This window comes from Camellia sinensis, chromosome 7 (genome assembly GCF_055761805.1).
Source record: "Camellia sinensis isolate YWXY chromosome 7, ASM5576180v1, whole genome shotgun sequence".
In the NCBI taxonomy this organism is placed as follows: domain Eukaryota; kingdom Viridiplantae; phylum Streptophyta; class Magnoliopsida; order Ericales; family Theaceae; genus Camellia; species Camellia sinensis.
The window spans coordinates 26,164,587-26,177,100 of NC_138967.1; the positions used below are offsets into that span (position 1 = coordinate 26,164,587).

Genomic DNA, 12,514 nt, shown 5'->3' on the forward strand with positions numbered 1-12,514 from the left:
GAATTCCCTACCTCGAAGAAAATAACCCGAATGGAGAAGACGGAGATGAAGACCCAAATTCCAAAGTGCTCCAAACCACCAAACGTTCAGATTAAATGGAAGCCCTTGACTCACTCTATCTTTTTAATAAAGCAACTAGGGTAGAAACACCCTAAAAGGTGATGAAACCTAAGAGAGAAGGTGAGTAGAGGGAGAGAGAACTAGGGATTTAGGATCAAAATGATGTGAAAAAACGTTTTAAAAACCGCTGCTGCGTATATAAACCCGACAGGCTCGCTCAAGCGAACACTTGGTCGCTCGAGCTACCAGACACACGAAAACCTCGATCGAGCGAAGAAAATCTCGCTCGAGCCAAGAATGCAATGCTTCAGGTCTGCAACCCAGGAGCACGCTAGAGCGACAGAATTCTCGCTCAAGCGAAGAACTCGAAAAACAAACACCTCGCTAGCTCGAGCGAAGAAAAGCTGGATCGAACCACCAGACACAAAATACAACACTCGCTCGAGCGACCAAGCCCTCGCTCGAGCGACCAACCCAAAAACTGGACAGCAACACTTGGTTTACGAGCCCAACCAACCTGAAACAAACCTGCCCAACACATCCTATAACTCCAAAAGAGAAAATAAAGGACGACAACAACAATTATACTATGACAGAATAAACGGAACCTAAGTCCGGATACAATAATCAAATGGGAAAAGACCGGGGTCGCTATACCTACTAGAGGAGAAAAGAGAGAGTGAGAGAGAGAGAGAGAGAGAGAGCAACAATTCAACTGGGAGCATACCAGTAACAACTTGCTAGGGCTTACAACAAGAAGGTCAACCCAAAAGAGTTCAAAGTGGGGGACCTTGTGCGGAGAAAAGTAGTCGGTAACAAGAAGGATCCTAGGGAGGGCAAGCTAGGCCCAAATTGGGAGGGGCCTTATCAAATCATCTCGTTCGCCGGCATTGGGGCATATTGGTTTGAGGACAGTGATGGCAAAGAGTTGTTGAGACCCTAAAACACTTGCAACTTGAAGTTTTTCTATCATTAGATTTTTGTTTTTCGAAGTATATGTCATAATTAGTTTGATGAATTTGAAATTTGTGTGATAGGACTTACTAGTCCCATGGCGATGTTTTTGAATGAAACATAACGAATAACTTAGACTTATTATATGGCAAAGTTGAATTATACTTGCATATAATAGAGTTGAACTTAGTTGGCGATGTTTCTGAATGAAACATGACGAATAACTTAGACTTATTATATGGCAGAGTTGAATTATACTTGCATATAATAAAGTTGAACTAAGTTAGCGATGTTTCTGAACGAAACATGACGAATAACTTAGACTCATTATATGACAGAGTTGAATTATACTTGCATATAATGGAGTTGAACTAAGTTAAATTAACCTAGACTTGCCATATCGGCTGAGTCAAACTTAGAATGGAACTAAGTTCATTAATAGAGAAACCAAGGTTGAAACACCTTAGGAAGTCTTGCAATAACTTAGGTACACATTAGGGGGCAGGGAGCTAGGAATGATAAATAAACTTAAGAGCTTGGGACTTGTTGAAATTTTTAGAGAATTTTCAGAAAAATTTACAAGTTAAAATGGGCTGAACACTTGTTAAAAATTTAGAAAAAATTAAAAGTTGGAGTTAGCTGAGGTAATTATGAATAAAGTATCCAAAATACATATTACCCGAGGTAACCAACCAGGTTGTCCAAGCTTGGAAAGGGTGAAGTCTTAATAAAATATAGCATATAAAGGTAAAAAAGCAATACTCAATAACACTTGTAAAAATATTTTGATATTTTTAAAGTGTTAGCCGAGGTATGCCAATGGTTGGCCGAGGAAAACATTCAAGGTTTATATCCGAGGTATTATATCTCGGAGTTATTATACAGTTAAGGTATATTTTGAAAAAATACAAAAAATTTCTAAGTATGGAAGTATAGAAGCATGAAAGGTATGAAAGAAAGCAGTAAACATGCATAGAAGAAAGGAAGGCATATATTCAACACTTGGAAGAAAATATAAGACTTGCATTCAAAAACAAAAAACAACTTGTTCAAGTACATAAGCTGGCACATCGGCCCGATAAAACAAACACTATTCAAAACAAAGGAAAAAGTACAAACAAAGAAAAGATTCTAAACAGACTATTTTGTATTGGCAGTTGATTGTGTTTCGGCCTCAACAGATAGTTGGAAGAGCTTCTCAGCAGCTTTCTCGACCTCGATCTTGGTGTCAATCTCTAGAAGAGTCTTGTCAAGGCTCTTCTCAGCGCTTTCAACCTCAGCTTTAGGCGTGTTCTTAGGGACCTCATCCTCATCGTTCTGAGTCAAGTCCACAGCTTGCTCATTCAGAGTTGGGGACTTGGCCCCAACAACTTCAGTCTTCTTAGCCTTGTCGGCCTCAAATTTTTCATCCTCCTCAGCTGCATCCTCAAATTGGCTTGGAACAGGAGGGAATGGCACGACAAGTTGGCTCTCGCCCCAGAGGGGTGAGTCCACAATGACAGCCAACTTTTTCAAAGCAACCATCCAACCAAGGATGTAACCCATATTGCATGCCTGTTTGACTTACTTTTTGTATTCATCACGGACGTCGGCTGCCCCTTTGGCATAGGACTTCTCATCTGCCTCCTTTATCTTGGCCGCCTTGGTAGCAAGCGCCACTTGTAACTCGGTTTGGGCTTGAGACTCCTTATCTTTGGCCCCTTTTGCCCTAGCCTGAGCAACCTCAGTAACATTTTCTGTAGCCTCGGCATGGTCCGAGGCTTTCTTCAAGGCCAACTCAGTAGCCTTGGCCTGATCCAGAAGACCACGGATACGAGCCTCGGCTTTGTTTAGTGAGGTAAGGAGTTTGGCTGCCTCCTTTGTTTTTTGGGTTAGTTCTTTCTTGAACTCATCAGTCTTGACTGTAAGGGAGTGACCCTGCTGGATAGCCTGCAAAAAAATGAAAAGAAAATTCATTAAGTATGAAAACCAGAGTTGAAATTAAACCAAAAAATTACAAGTGTTGTGACTTACCAAGACACAATGTTGCATTATCATCGCGTAATTTTCATACTTCGAAAGCTCGGCCATCCGATTGATGTCGGCTAGGAGTAAAACATTGGTGGAAATGGCGGCACCGACTTCCAAAATATCAAGCGCGCTATCCCCAGCTAGAAGAGGTCGGTCTCCGACCGTGACAGATGGAGTCCAAGTAGCGTCAGCGTGGAAACCAAAGAGATTAGGAGACCTGCCGGACCTCGACTTTTTGGAATGTGGTGGGCCAGACGTCTCGGCCTTTGCAGGCTTCTTCCTAGCAAACGTAGATTTCTCAATTTCAGCTAATTTTGAAATTGGCATTATATCCTCTGACTCCACCTCGGTGACACTAGGTTTGGCCTTCGTCCTTTTAACCCTTTTTGCCTTGGGTTTTTGCTGAGATTGAGAAGGACTGAAAGAGTGGATTGACACCACGCCTGGAATGTCGGCAAGAAGGTCGTCCAGGACGATTTTTGCATGACCTATTTTTTCGGTGGTAGCAACAACGATAACTTTGGTACCAAAGTGGATTGCAAGAAGTGTAGTAAGTGGGTTTGTTGGATCGTAAGCCGAGGCCTCAAAGTTTTGGCATTTACGGCTACGAGTTCTACTGACAGGAGTGAAAGCTGGAGCTTAGCGTTGGCATTGGCGTTGGCATTGGGATAGAGGAATTACTTGAGGAACAGAAGTGGTTGGTTGCTCAACTAGGTCAGAAGTGGAGGCCTAGTCTGGCTTTGGAGATGAAACTGTTGGAGGAGTTAAAGCAGATAAATGAGTCTTGCTGTGCCTAGGAACGTTGGGCAGAGCTGACTTGTATGTGGGGATATAGTTAAGTAGCAAGGGAGCTTTGCGAAGGTCAATAGGAAGGCCCAGCAACCTCTTCAAGTCTTTGCTGGGGAAGAAGGAATGGCGGACGTCCTTCGATGGTTGGGGAAGAGCTGCAAAAGGTAGAAAACAGACATTAGAACAGATAAAGAGAATAAAGTGGTAAAGTCTTAAACAGAGAAGTTAACACTTAGTTCTTACCCTCATCCTCTTTAAACACCGATTGGCGTAGAGGGAAGAGATGAAGATCATCATCTAGAGAAAATTCCCAGTTACTCGAGACAATCAGGTAATCATCTCCAGCACTCTTGTTAGAGTTTGGGAGGTTGGCTATGATTTTGTAAGCTGTGGATCTTGGTTTGAGGTAGTAAATGTAGCCTTTTTCAGACTTTAGGCCACACATGGTATAACAAAATTGGATGCCGGCTAGTGTTATCGTAGCGTTTTCTTGGTGAGCTAGGGCAATTATACCATTAATGACCCTATAGGAGTTAATGACCAGCTGCATAGGGTTGAGTTTGTAGTAGTGAAGGATTTCCCCAAACAGGATGTCTAAGGGAAGCTGAAGTCCACACTCGATAAATGCTACCACAGGAAAGGGCATGGAGTCCCCAACTGGCATGATAGAGTCTTTATCTCCAGCCAACCTGATCTGAACGTTGATTGGAATGGAAAACTCTTGCCTAAAGTACTCTAGCTTGGCAGGGGTGTCAACTCTCCACCTAAACATTCCCATGATGTCGGCTTAGGGAGGATTGGTGCAAAATTTTAGAAAAGATTATTTGGTATGGGTTTGAAAACCTCGGCTAAACCCTAAACTGGCACCGAAGTTAGGATTTTGAAGATATAAAGGGATCTTGTTTTAGTTTTCCTAAGGAACAAAGTTCTAAATCAAATCCCAAACCTTGGTCTATACTGAAATAAGAATCAAAGGCAAGAATCTGAAGGCAAAGCAAGACAAAGCAAAAAGGTATGCGAATCAGAATCAAGAAAGCAACATCCAAGAAACATGGAAAGTATAGATTCACGAACACTAAGTGAGTGTATGAGAGACTGTGTGCAAAAGTCACAAAAAGAAAACATGATTGGCATTCTAGTGATGAACTTTAAAGCACAACACAGATTCAAGAAATGATTCGTACAGACAGAGTATAGCTACAAATATAGATGCAAAATGGCAACAGACAGAATGTATACAGGTGGCGGATTCAAATAAATAAATCAAAAGAATAGTCAAAGACTAAACTTAAAAAGGAATGAAATTGTGAACCTACTGAGTGAAATGGACACCAGAATGAGGCTTGTTGAAGACAAACGACGTAAGTATTCGAAACTAAATGGCTGAAAGCTGGCTAGATGAGGTGATTGAAGCAGTTGCAGAGGGCTTGAAGAAACAACAATGGAGAGAGAAAATCTTGAGCATAGAGAGAATGTGAGAATACGAAGTGAGAAGACGAAGAGAGAGAAATAGAGTTTTGTTAAAAACTAAAAATGCAGCAAAAGAAAATTAATACATCTTGGATGATGTGTCTCTCAAGCGGCGTGTGCAGAAACGACACGACCTGATGGTGCGTGTTAGGATGCGTGCAGAAGTGACGCAACTAATGAGAGAAGGACGCATGGTGAAAACGGTTAAGAAAACCGTACGTGACAGTTCATGAGCAGATAAAACTTTTGGAGTTCTTAATTTAATGAAGCAAAAACCTTGGCTACAGGAACGACCTCAGTTAAGATACTTAAAGAACTTGGTTCTTGGTTCTTGGTTCTTGATCCCTGATAAAAATGGACAGTTAAGTGTTGGGTACTTGAAGCCGACGAGTAGTGATCTTAGTCGACATGAATGAATGAATTTTTAGCCGACATAGTATTTGAACAAATGATGTAGGTTCGATCAGCTCAGGATGCCGAGGTAATAGAACCTACGGGATAGTTGTGGGGACGTATTTTGTGAGGGACAACATGTGACCAAGGTGATGCCGAAGTGTTAATGGAGGTGCCACATGGCTTGGTTCTGACGTCGAGGTGATCTCGGCTAGGCCGAGGTTATCTACGGAGATATCAGAATCCGGGATGAGCGGATAAGGGACAAGAGTCCTAGAACATGGAAGGATCTCAGTCTAGATAAAGATAAAGCTCTTAGGGAGTTTATCCCTATCTAGCTGAGAGTCCAAGATAAGCATTGAGCCTGAGTCCATTGAAGTTAGGCCTCTACAGGGATCAGGTCAGTGCTAGCTATAAAAGCAGGGCACCCCCGTGGGTCTGAGGTATGTGTGATATATTGTAAGCAGTAAGTTTTTTCTTGTGAGTTAAGCATAATTGGCTATCTTTGAGAGATAATTACTGATTTAATCATCGGAGTGCCTCTGGGTGGACGAACCACCGCCAGATTCTTATCTTTCTGTGACCGGTTGTTCGAGCTTAGTCTATTCTGCTAGTGCTCTCCTACTGAGTTTCCCTGTTTGGTTGTATGGTCAAAAATCAACACCCACAGTTAAATACTTGTAATGGAATAAGTTGTTTCTATCAAATTCACGTTATTAACTTTTTGTTATTTTTAGTGTAGATCTGATTTTAGAATTCATTATTGGTTCATAAACCATGTGATCAGTGTAAACCATGTTTTTGAAGGTCTTCAGTGCTGGATTATTTCTAAATGTATTTATTTAATTTTTTCTTTTAACGTAAATAATTTTACAAATGGTTGTTAGATTATGTTAAAGTTATGTAAACCATTAGATTTTTTTTCCCAAGAAAATAATTAGTTGGGGGAGTTACAGACCAGTGCTTTGGAGCAGACTTAATTCCCATGATATCTTAACCTAAAATAATTTAGTCCATCTTTCTATTTTACCTGACATAATCACTCAACCATTCCACTCTCTTCAACAGTTTGTCTTTGTCTTTGTCTCTGTCTCTGTCTCTGTCTCTCTCTTTGAATCACTCTCAACCTCCTCTGCCGCCTTCAACGCCCCTTGTTTCAACCACCGCCATCCTCTGTTGCCTTCAGCGCCACTTGCCTTAACCACCGTCGTCCTCATCCTCCTGCTCCTCCCTCGCCATCATTGTCGCTCTCCTCACACTAGCCCTCCTCCTCTCTTGTCTTTACCATCGTTGTCACCATCCTTCTCTCCCATCATTGATCTGATATATTCAATGCCTCTGCTAGCTTCTTCCTTCATCACGGATTTATTATTTTCTACGTTGACTTCACTGAAGTCTTTAGATCTGGTCATTTCGAATGTCAATCTAGTATCGTTGCCCTCGTCGATGCCGAGATGTGGCCATGATATGAGCTCCTATTAGTGAGTTTGAGTCATGCTATGAACCACATTTGCTAGCTATAAAACTGAAGAATCTGCCAAATTTGCTATAATAAAAATTTCACTAATAATGAACAAAATCATATTGAACATCAACATCAACATCATATTGAATAAAATTAGTGATAAATTTATCATGTAAAAATCTAGCACAACAGTAACAACAATATATTGAACAAAATCAGTGATAACCCCAGCACATCAACAGTCCATAACATATTAAACAAAATTAGCTATAAATTTATCCCTACAGTAATATCAAAGTTCCAGCATAGCAACAACAATAGCATATTGAACAAAATTAGTAATAAATTTATTGTTAGGTGTTTATTCTTGGCAATCCTGTTTGACAAAACTCCTTTCAGTTGTAATTTTATTCGATCTTCTATGTCAGTGAGGCTATGCATTTTAGAAGCGAATCCAACTCGAATTGTGCTCATGTAAAGAAGTTTATGAATGAGCTGAATCCTATCATGTTTGCCACTTCGCTGACCATCCCGGGATCGAGCTACTCGGTCAGCTCGTGGGGGTCCAGGGAACAGTGCCCCTTCCTGGGTCTAGGGTAGCGCCCGAGCAGGGTCAAAGGGCAGCGCCCCTGAAGCCAAAATGAAAAATTACAATCAAAGTTGGTTTTCTGCTTGAGCGGCCAATTCTGCGCTTAAGCGGAGATGCAATCCGTTCAGAAGTTTCACTCGCCTGCAAAAGTATTGGGAGTTATTTTTTCCTGCTCGAGCAGCCATTCCTGTGCTCGAGCATCAGTCCGCTCGAGCAGCCATTCTTGCGCTCGAGCGGATATCGCAGATCTGTTTTTCTATAAATATGTGGTTCAGTCAGATCTTAGGGTACGACTTCCAGATTTTCTTCTTAGATATTAGGGTTTTCTTCTGGAGCTTCTTTTCTAGTTTCTTTGATATTTGTTTGAGTTTAACTTATGGTTTGAAAAGTATACATTAAATGATTTCTTGTTTTATTCAATACAAAGAAAGAGTTGTTCTTCGGTGGTTTCCGAGGAATTTGGGCCTGAAGCTTTGGTGGATTCTGGAGTGGTTCATAGTCGTGGATTCGACATCGGCGTTGTGGATTCAACGTTGGACAAGACAATTCCAAGGTGAAGACGGGACTGAAAGAGTCACATAGGGGTCGGTTCAATTCGGGCGTGGATTCACTTGGTAATTGAAAGTACACTTATGTAATTCCTTTATGTCTTCTTAGTGGATTGTTTTGTGACTTTTTCCCGTAGTTTTTTTTTATCACAATTGGAGGTGCTCCAATTGTGATTTTTTCACATAAAATCGTTATGTTGATTTGTTTTTAATTGTTTGATTGGATTGATATTTGCTGGTTTAAATTGATACATAATCACAAATCAATATGTAGAGGATTTCTAAATTTTTCATTTATCACTCAATATTTCAGCACATTGACAACAATAGCATATCAGTTCCGATTCGTAGCTTGAAATTCGAAGGCTCGAATTTGGCTCGACACCAAAACGACGTCGTTTTGGTGTCTTTTTTTTTTCTTTCAACCAAAAAAGGGTTTTTGAAAAAGGTGACTTTTTATCTTTCGGAGGATGAACCCAGAAATCAAGCAGAGAGAGAGATCAACCAAAAAAAATTCGTCGTTTTGATGAACCCAACAGAGAGAGAGAGAGAGAGAGAAAGAGATTAACCAAATCAAACCCATAAGAAAAATGATAAAAAGAGAAAGAGATGTTGATGAAATCAAACAAAATGATTAGTAGAGAGAGAGAGAACAACCAAATCAACCAAATCAAGCTCGTTTGGGTTTCATCAACATGAACCCGCGCAGAGAAAGAGAGAGATCAACCAAATCAAACCCAAATCAAACAAAAATCAAACCCAAATCAACACATCGTTAATCAACAACAACAACATCTTCATCAACATCATCATCATCAACCAACAAATTTTTTTTTAAAATTTTTTCTTTCATCTTCAAATTCAGAAAAAAAATAAAAAAAGAAAAGAGAAAACAAATCTGCCGGTGATGGCGAGGGCAAAGTGGAAGAGGAAGATCAAATCGTGGAAGAGGAAGGAAGATCAGATCGGCCCTTTCTCCCTTTCTCTCTCTTTCTCCCTCCTTCCCACTCTTTCTGCCCTTCTTCTTGCGTTTCATAGACAGATAAAAGAGAAAAAAAAAAATCAAAAAGGCGACGATTTGATGATTTCGAGCCATTCAGGCCTGGGGATTTCGAGGATGGTGGTTGAGGCAAGTGTTGTTAATGACGACAGAGAAGGACAGTGGTGTAAGCGAGCAACAGCAGCGGAGAGGGAGGAGGACAGTGATGGTGGTTGAGGTGAGCGGTGGCAGCGGTGAAGGAGTCAAACAACGTTGACCGTTGTGCCGGCGAGAGAAATAGTGCAGAGAGAGAAGAGAGAGAAATAGATAGCATAATAGTATTCAGGGCAACATGGGCAAAATTGGAAGAAAGATTTACAACAGGATTTATGTATGCATGAGATAGAAGCTCAAGATCTATCGAGTAATAGATTGACTTATTGCGACCGACTGGTAGATTTCCCTTAATTTTCTCAGTTTCAAAGCCCAATTCGAACTTAATTTTTGAATTCGTTTTCTCTTTTAAACGATTCTAAAATTATGACCTTCATGGAGAATTTGAGAAATTATTTAGTTGTTTTTTAGAATCAAATATTATAATTTATGGTTCGTCAAAAGGAAGATAATCTGTGAATCCAGGATGGTAGATCACTTGTACGTGCAGCACCGTACACGTTTGTAGTCGGTGACCTCTTCGATGAATTTATCCCTAATTATCTGAAAATTTAATCCAATGCCATGTTAAGAGAACTGGTAATTTATTTTTATTTTTTTAAAAAAATCTTGGAATAAACTACAAAATATGATTTAATTGATTGGCATCCAATCATATCAAATAAAATAAAATAGACTGGTCTCTCATGTGAGTTCATATAAATTTTAATTGACCTATTTGTCAAATTTAAGGGGCCTAAGTACAACAATGTTAAGGTAATCATGTTTCTTATCACAATTTATATATCACTTTACATGTCAACACTATATTGGTGTAAATTGCGCTTATTACCAATGTAATTTTGGCATATGAGATTAAAAATTAAAAAAACATTGCAGGAAAATGTAATCATCTTAACATTATTGCATTTAATAATAGTCAAATAATTTTACGAGTTTACAGAAAATGATTAAGAGTAATTCTATACAAACATAAAAGGCATATTTTAGCCCATTATGAGTCCATCACTTTAAAATAAAGAATTCATCAAGTTGACTATTAGTAGGGATGGCTATTTTAGCCCAATCCGCAAGGGTCCACCCATATTCGATCAGAACGGGGTGGATATTACCCCAGCCCGACACTTGTGTCGGGTGGGGGTGAATCACATTTTGATCTCCAGCAACGAGGGCGGGGCCAGAATCGCCTCCTCTGATCCAAATCCAACCCGATATAATTAATAATATATATAATTAGACATAAGAAAACCTTAAAGTAGAGAAACCTAAAAATGGTGTATGATTTTATGCATTTTCTTGTTTGGAATATGGAATGTGTATAAGGAATTATAATTTGAAATGTAGTTTGTTTGAATTTTTTTTCCTTGGTTCCACTTTTTTGAAAAATTTGGCCAAAATGTCTCCATTGGGCCCTTTTTTTTGAAGAAAAGGCCAGCTCAGAAATTTTTCCTTCGTAAATCCCCTTACCTAGAGGCTTTTACTTGATGGAAGATATAAAAATATTTTTTTATTTCTTTTTGGACAATCTTGTCAGTCCATATTTACGTGAGAGAACTGAGTTAGTCTTCGTGCAACAAAGGCAGTTCAGAACATGATGATGAAGAATGGTCACCTTGAGGCCGGTGAACATGGCCAATTGTATCCCACCATGACCATAGTTCTTCATTATGGATTGTGGTTCCTAGTTCTTCATCATCGTAGTTCCTATCATACCGCTCTTTTCTTCATCACTTTTTCTTTATTGATCGATTTCGAACAGTTCAGGTTCATTTGATTTTTGGTTGAGGTAGATTTGAAGCTTTGTTCGACTATCTTTGGTTGTTGTGTTTCTTCTTGTGATATGTATTTTGTTTTTTTTGTTGTTAATGTCCTGTTCTGGTCGTAAAATTTTACTATGGTAATGTATTTATTTGATCCAGCTCTATTTAAATGGTAGTAAAATTTTACTCTCGCCCGATAATAATAATGTCATCTGTCATTTATTTGTTAATGCCCTGTTTTAAATTAATAGTAAAATATTACTGTGAATCAGAGTAAAATTTTAATATGAAACAACGTAAAATTTTATTGTTTACATTAATTTTGACAGTAATTTTTTTTTTTATTTAAGAATTTCATAGTCAACTTGCGTTTTGTTTGATAAATCTTAATGAGAGAATTTTAAAAATACTAATTTTATTAAAAACTGACATATAAATTAAAAGTTATATCATTTTAAAATTTAAAATATTAAATTAGTTACTAAGGGTCCGTTTGGCAAGCAAGATTGGGGTTAAAATAGCCACAAAAGATAAAATAGGTTATTTTAGCCACAACAAACAAAACATCACATCCAACTCATAATCATTACACTCTTCTCTCACAAAAAAAGTCAAAAAAGTCAAAAAGCCAAAAAAACTCTTCCCAAAACAAGCTTTTTAGTCCAGGCTAAAATAGCCAAAAAAGTCAAAAAGTCAAAAAATCAACCCACTTTCCAAACGGAAGCTAAGGATATTTTGATAGTAGTTGTGTGTGTTACAGTTTTCAAAAAAAAAAATTGTCCTTTTTCTTAATGCATTATAAGGAGGTTTTGACCTAATTCTTTTTTTTTTTTTTTTTTTTTTTGGCAAGTTCAAATGTTATCTGGTACCTGCACGGACGGAGGTGGATTTAAAAAATTCCACCCGTAGTAAGATTGGAGCGGAGGCGGTGGTGCGGGGGCAAAGGAGGACAAAACCGCTCCAAACCCGTCTTGTGACTTTTCTTAACTATTAGTTTTATAAATGTTACTGTTATACCATTCTTGTAACATATTTTGTATAAATTTTTTGTAAGAACTTTTTTTTTTCCCCCTAGTGATTGATATGTCCAATTTAATATAGAAAATTTAGGCCTCATTTTGGTGGTAACTTTTGATTAAAATAATTAAAAAATCAAAACACTTAGGGTTTGTTTGGTAACGTTTACGTTTTCAGTTTATATTTACAAAAATTTTATAAACTGGTTTTTGTTTATTTTTAGAAAAACATAAACTGTAAACGCGTTTGGTAATTGACAAAATGTTTTAAAAAATTTAAAAATATAAAAAAGAGTGAGAAATAGCA

The 12,514-nt window shown here is 38.5% G+C and overlaps 1 protein-coding gene across 1 annotated transcript in view; it reads left to right on the top strand.

The window, feature by feature from the left end:
• Window positions 1–9,420: 9,420 nt before the first annotated feature.
• LOC114314554 (magnesium transporter MRS2-I-like) overlaps window positions 9,421–12,514 on the top strand; it is a 162,785-nt gene continuing 159,691 nt past the window's right edge. The window contains exon 1 of the mRNA XM_082880543.1: window positions 9,421–9,511. Coding sequence (XP_082736669.1) covers window positions 9,421–9,511 — 91 coding nt within the window. The remainder of the gene's footprint in view (window positions 9,512–12,514) is intronic.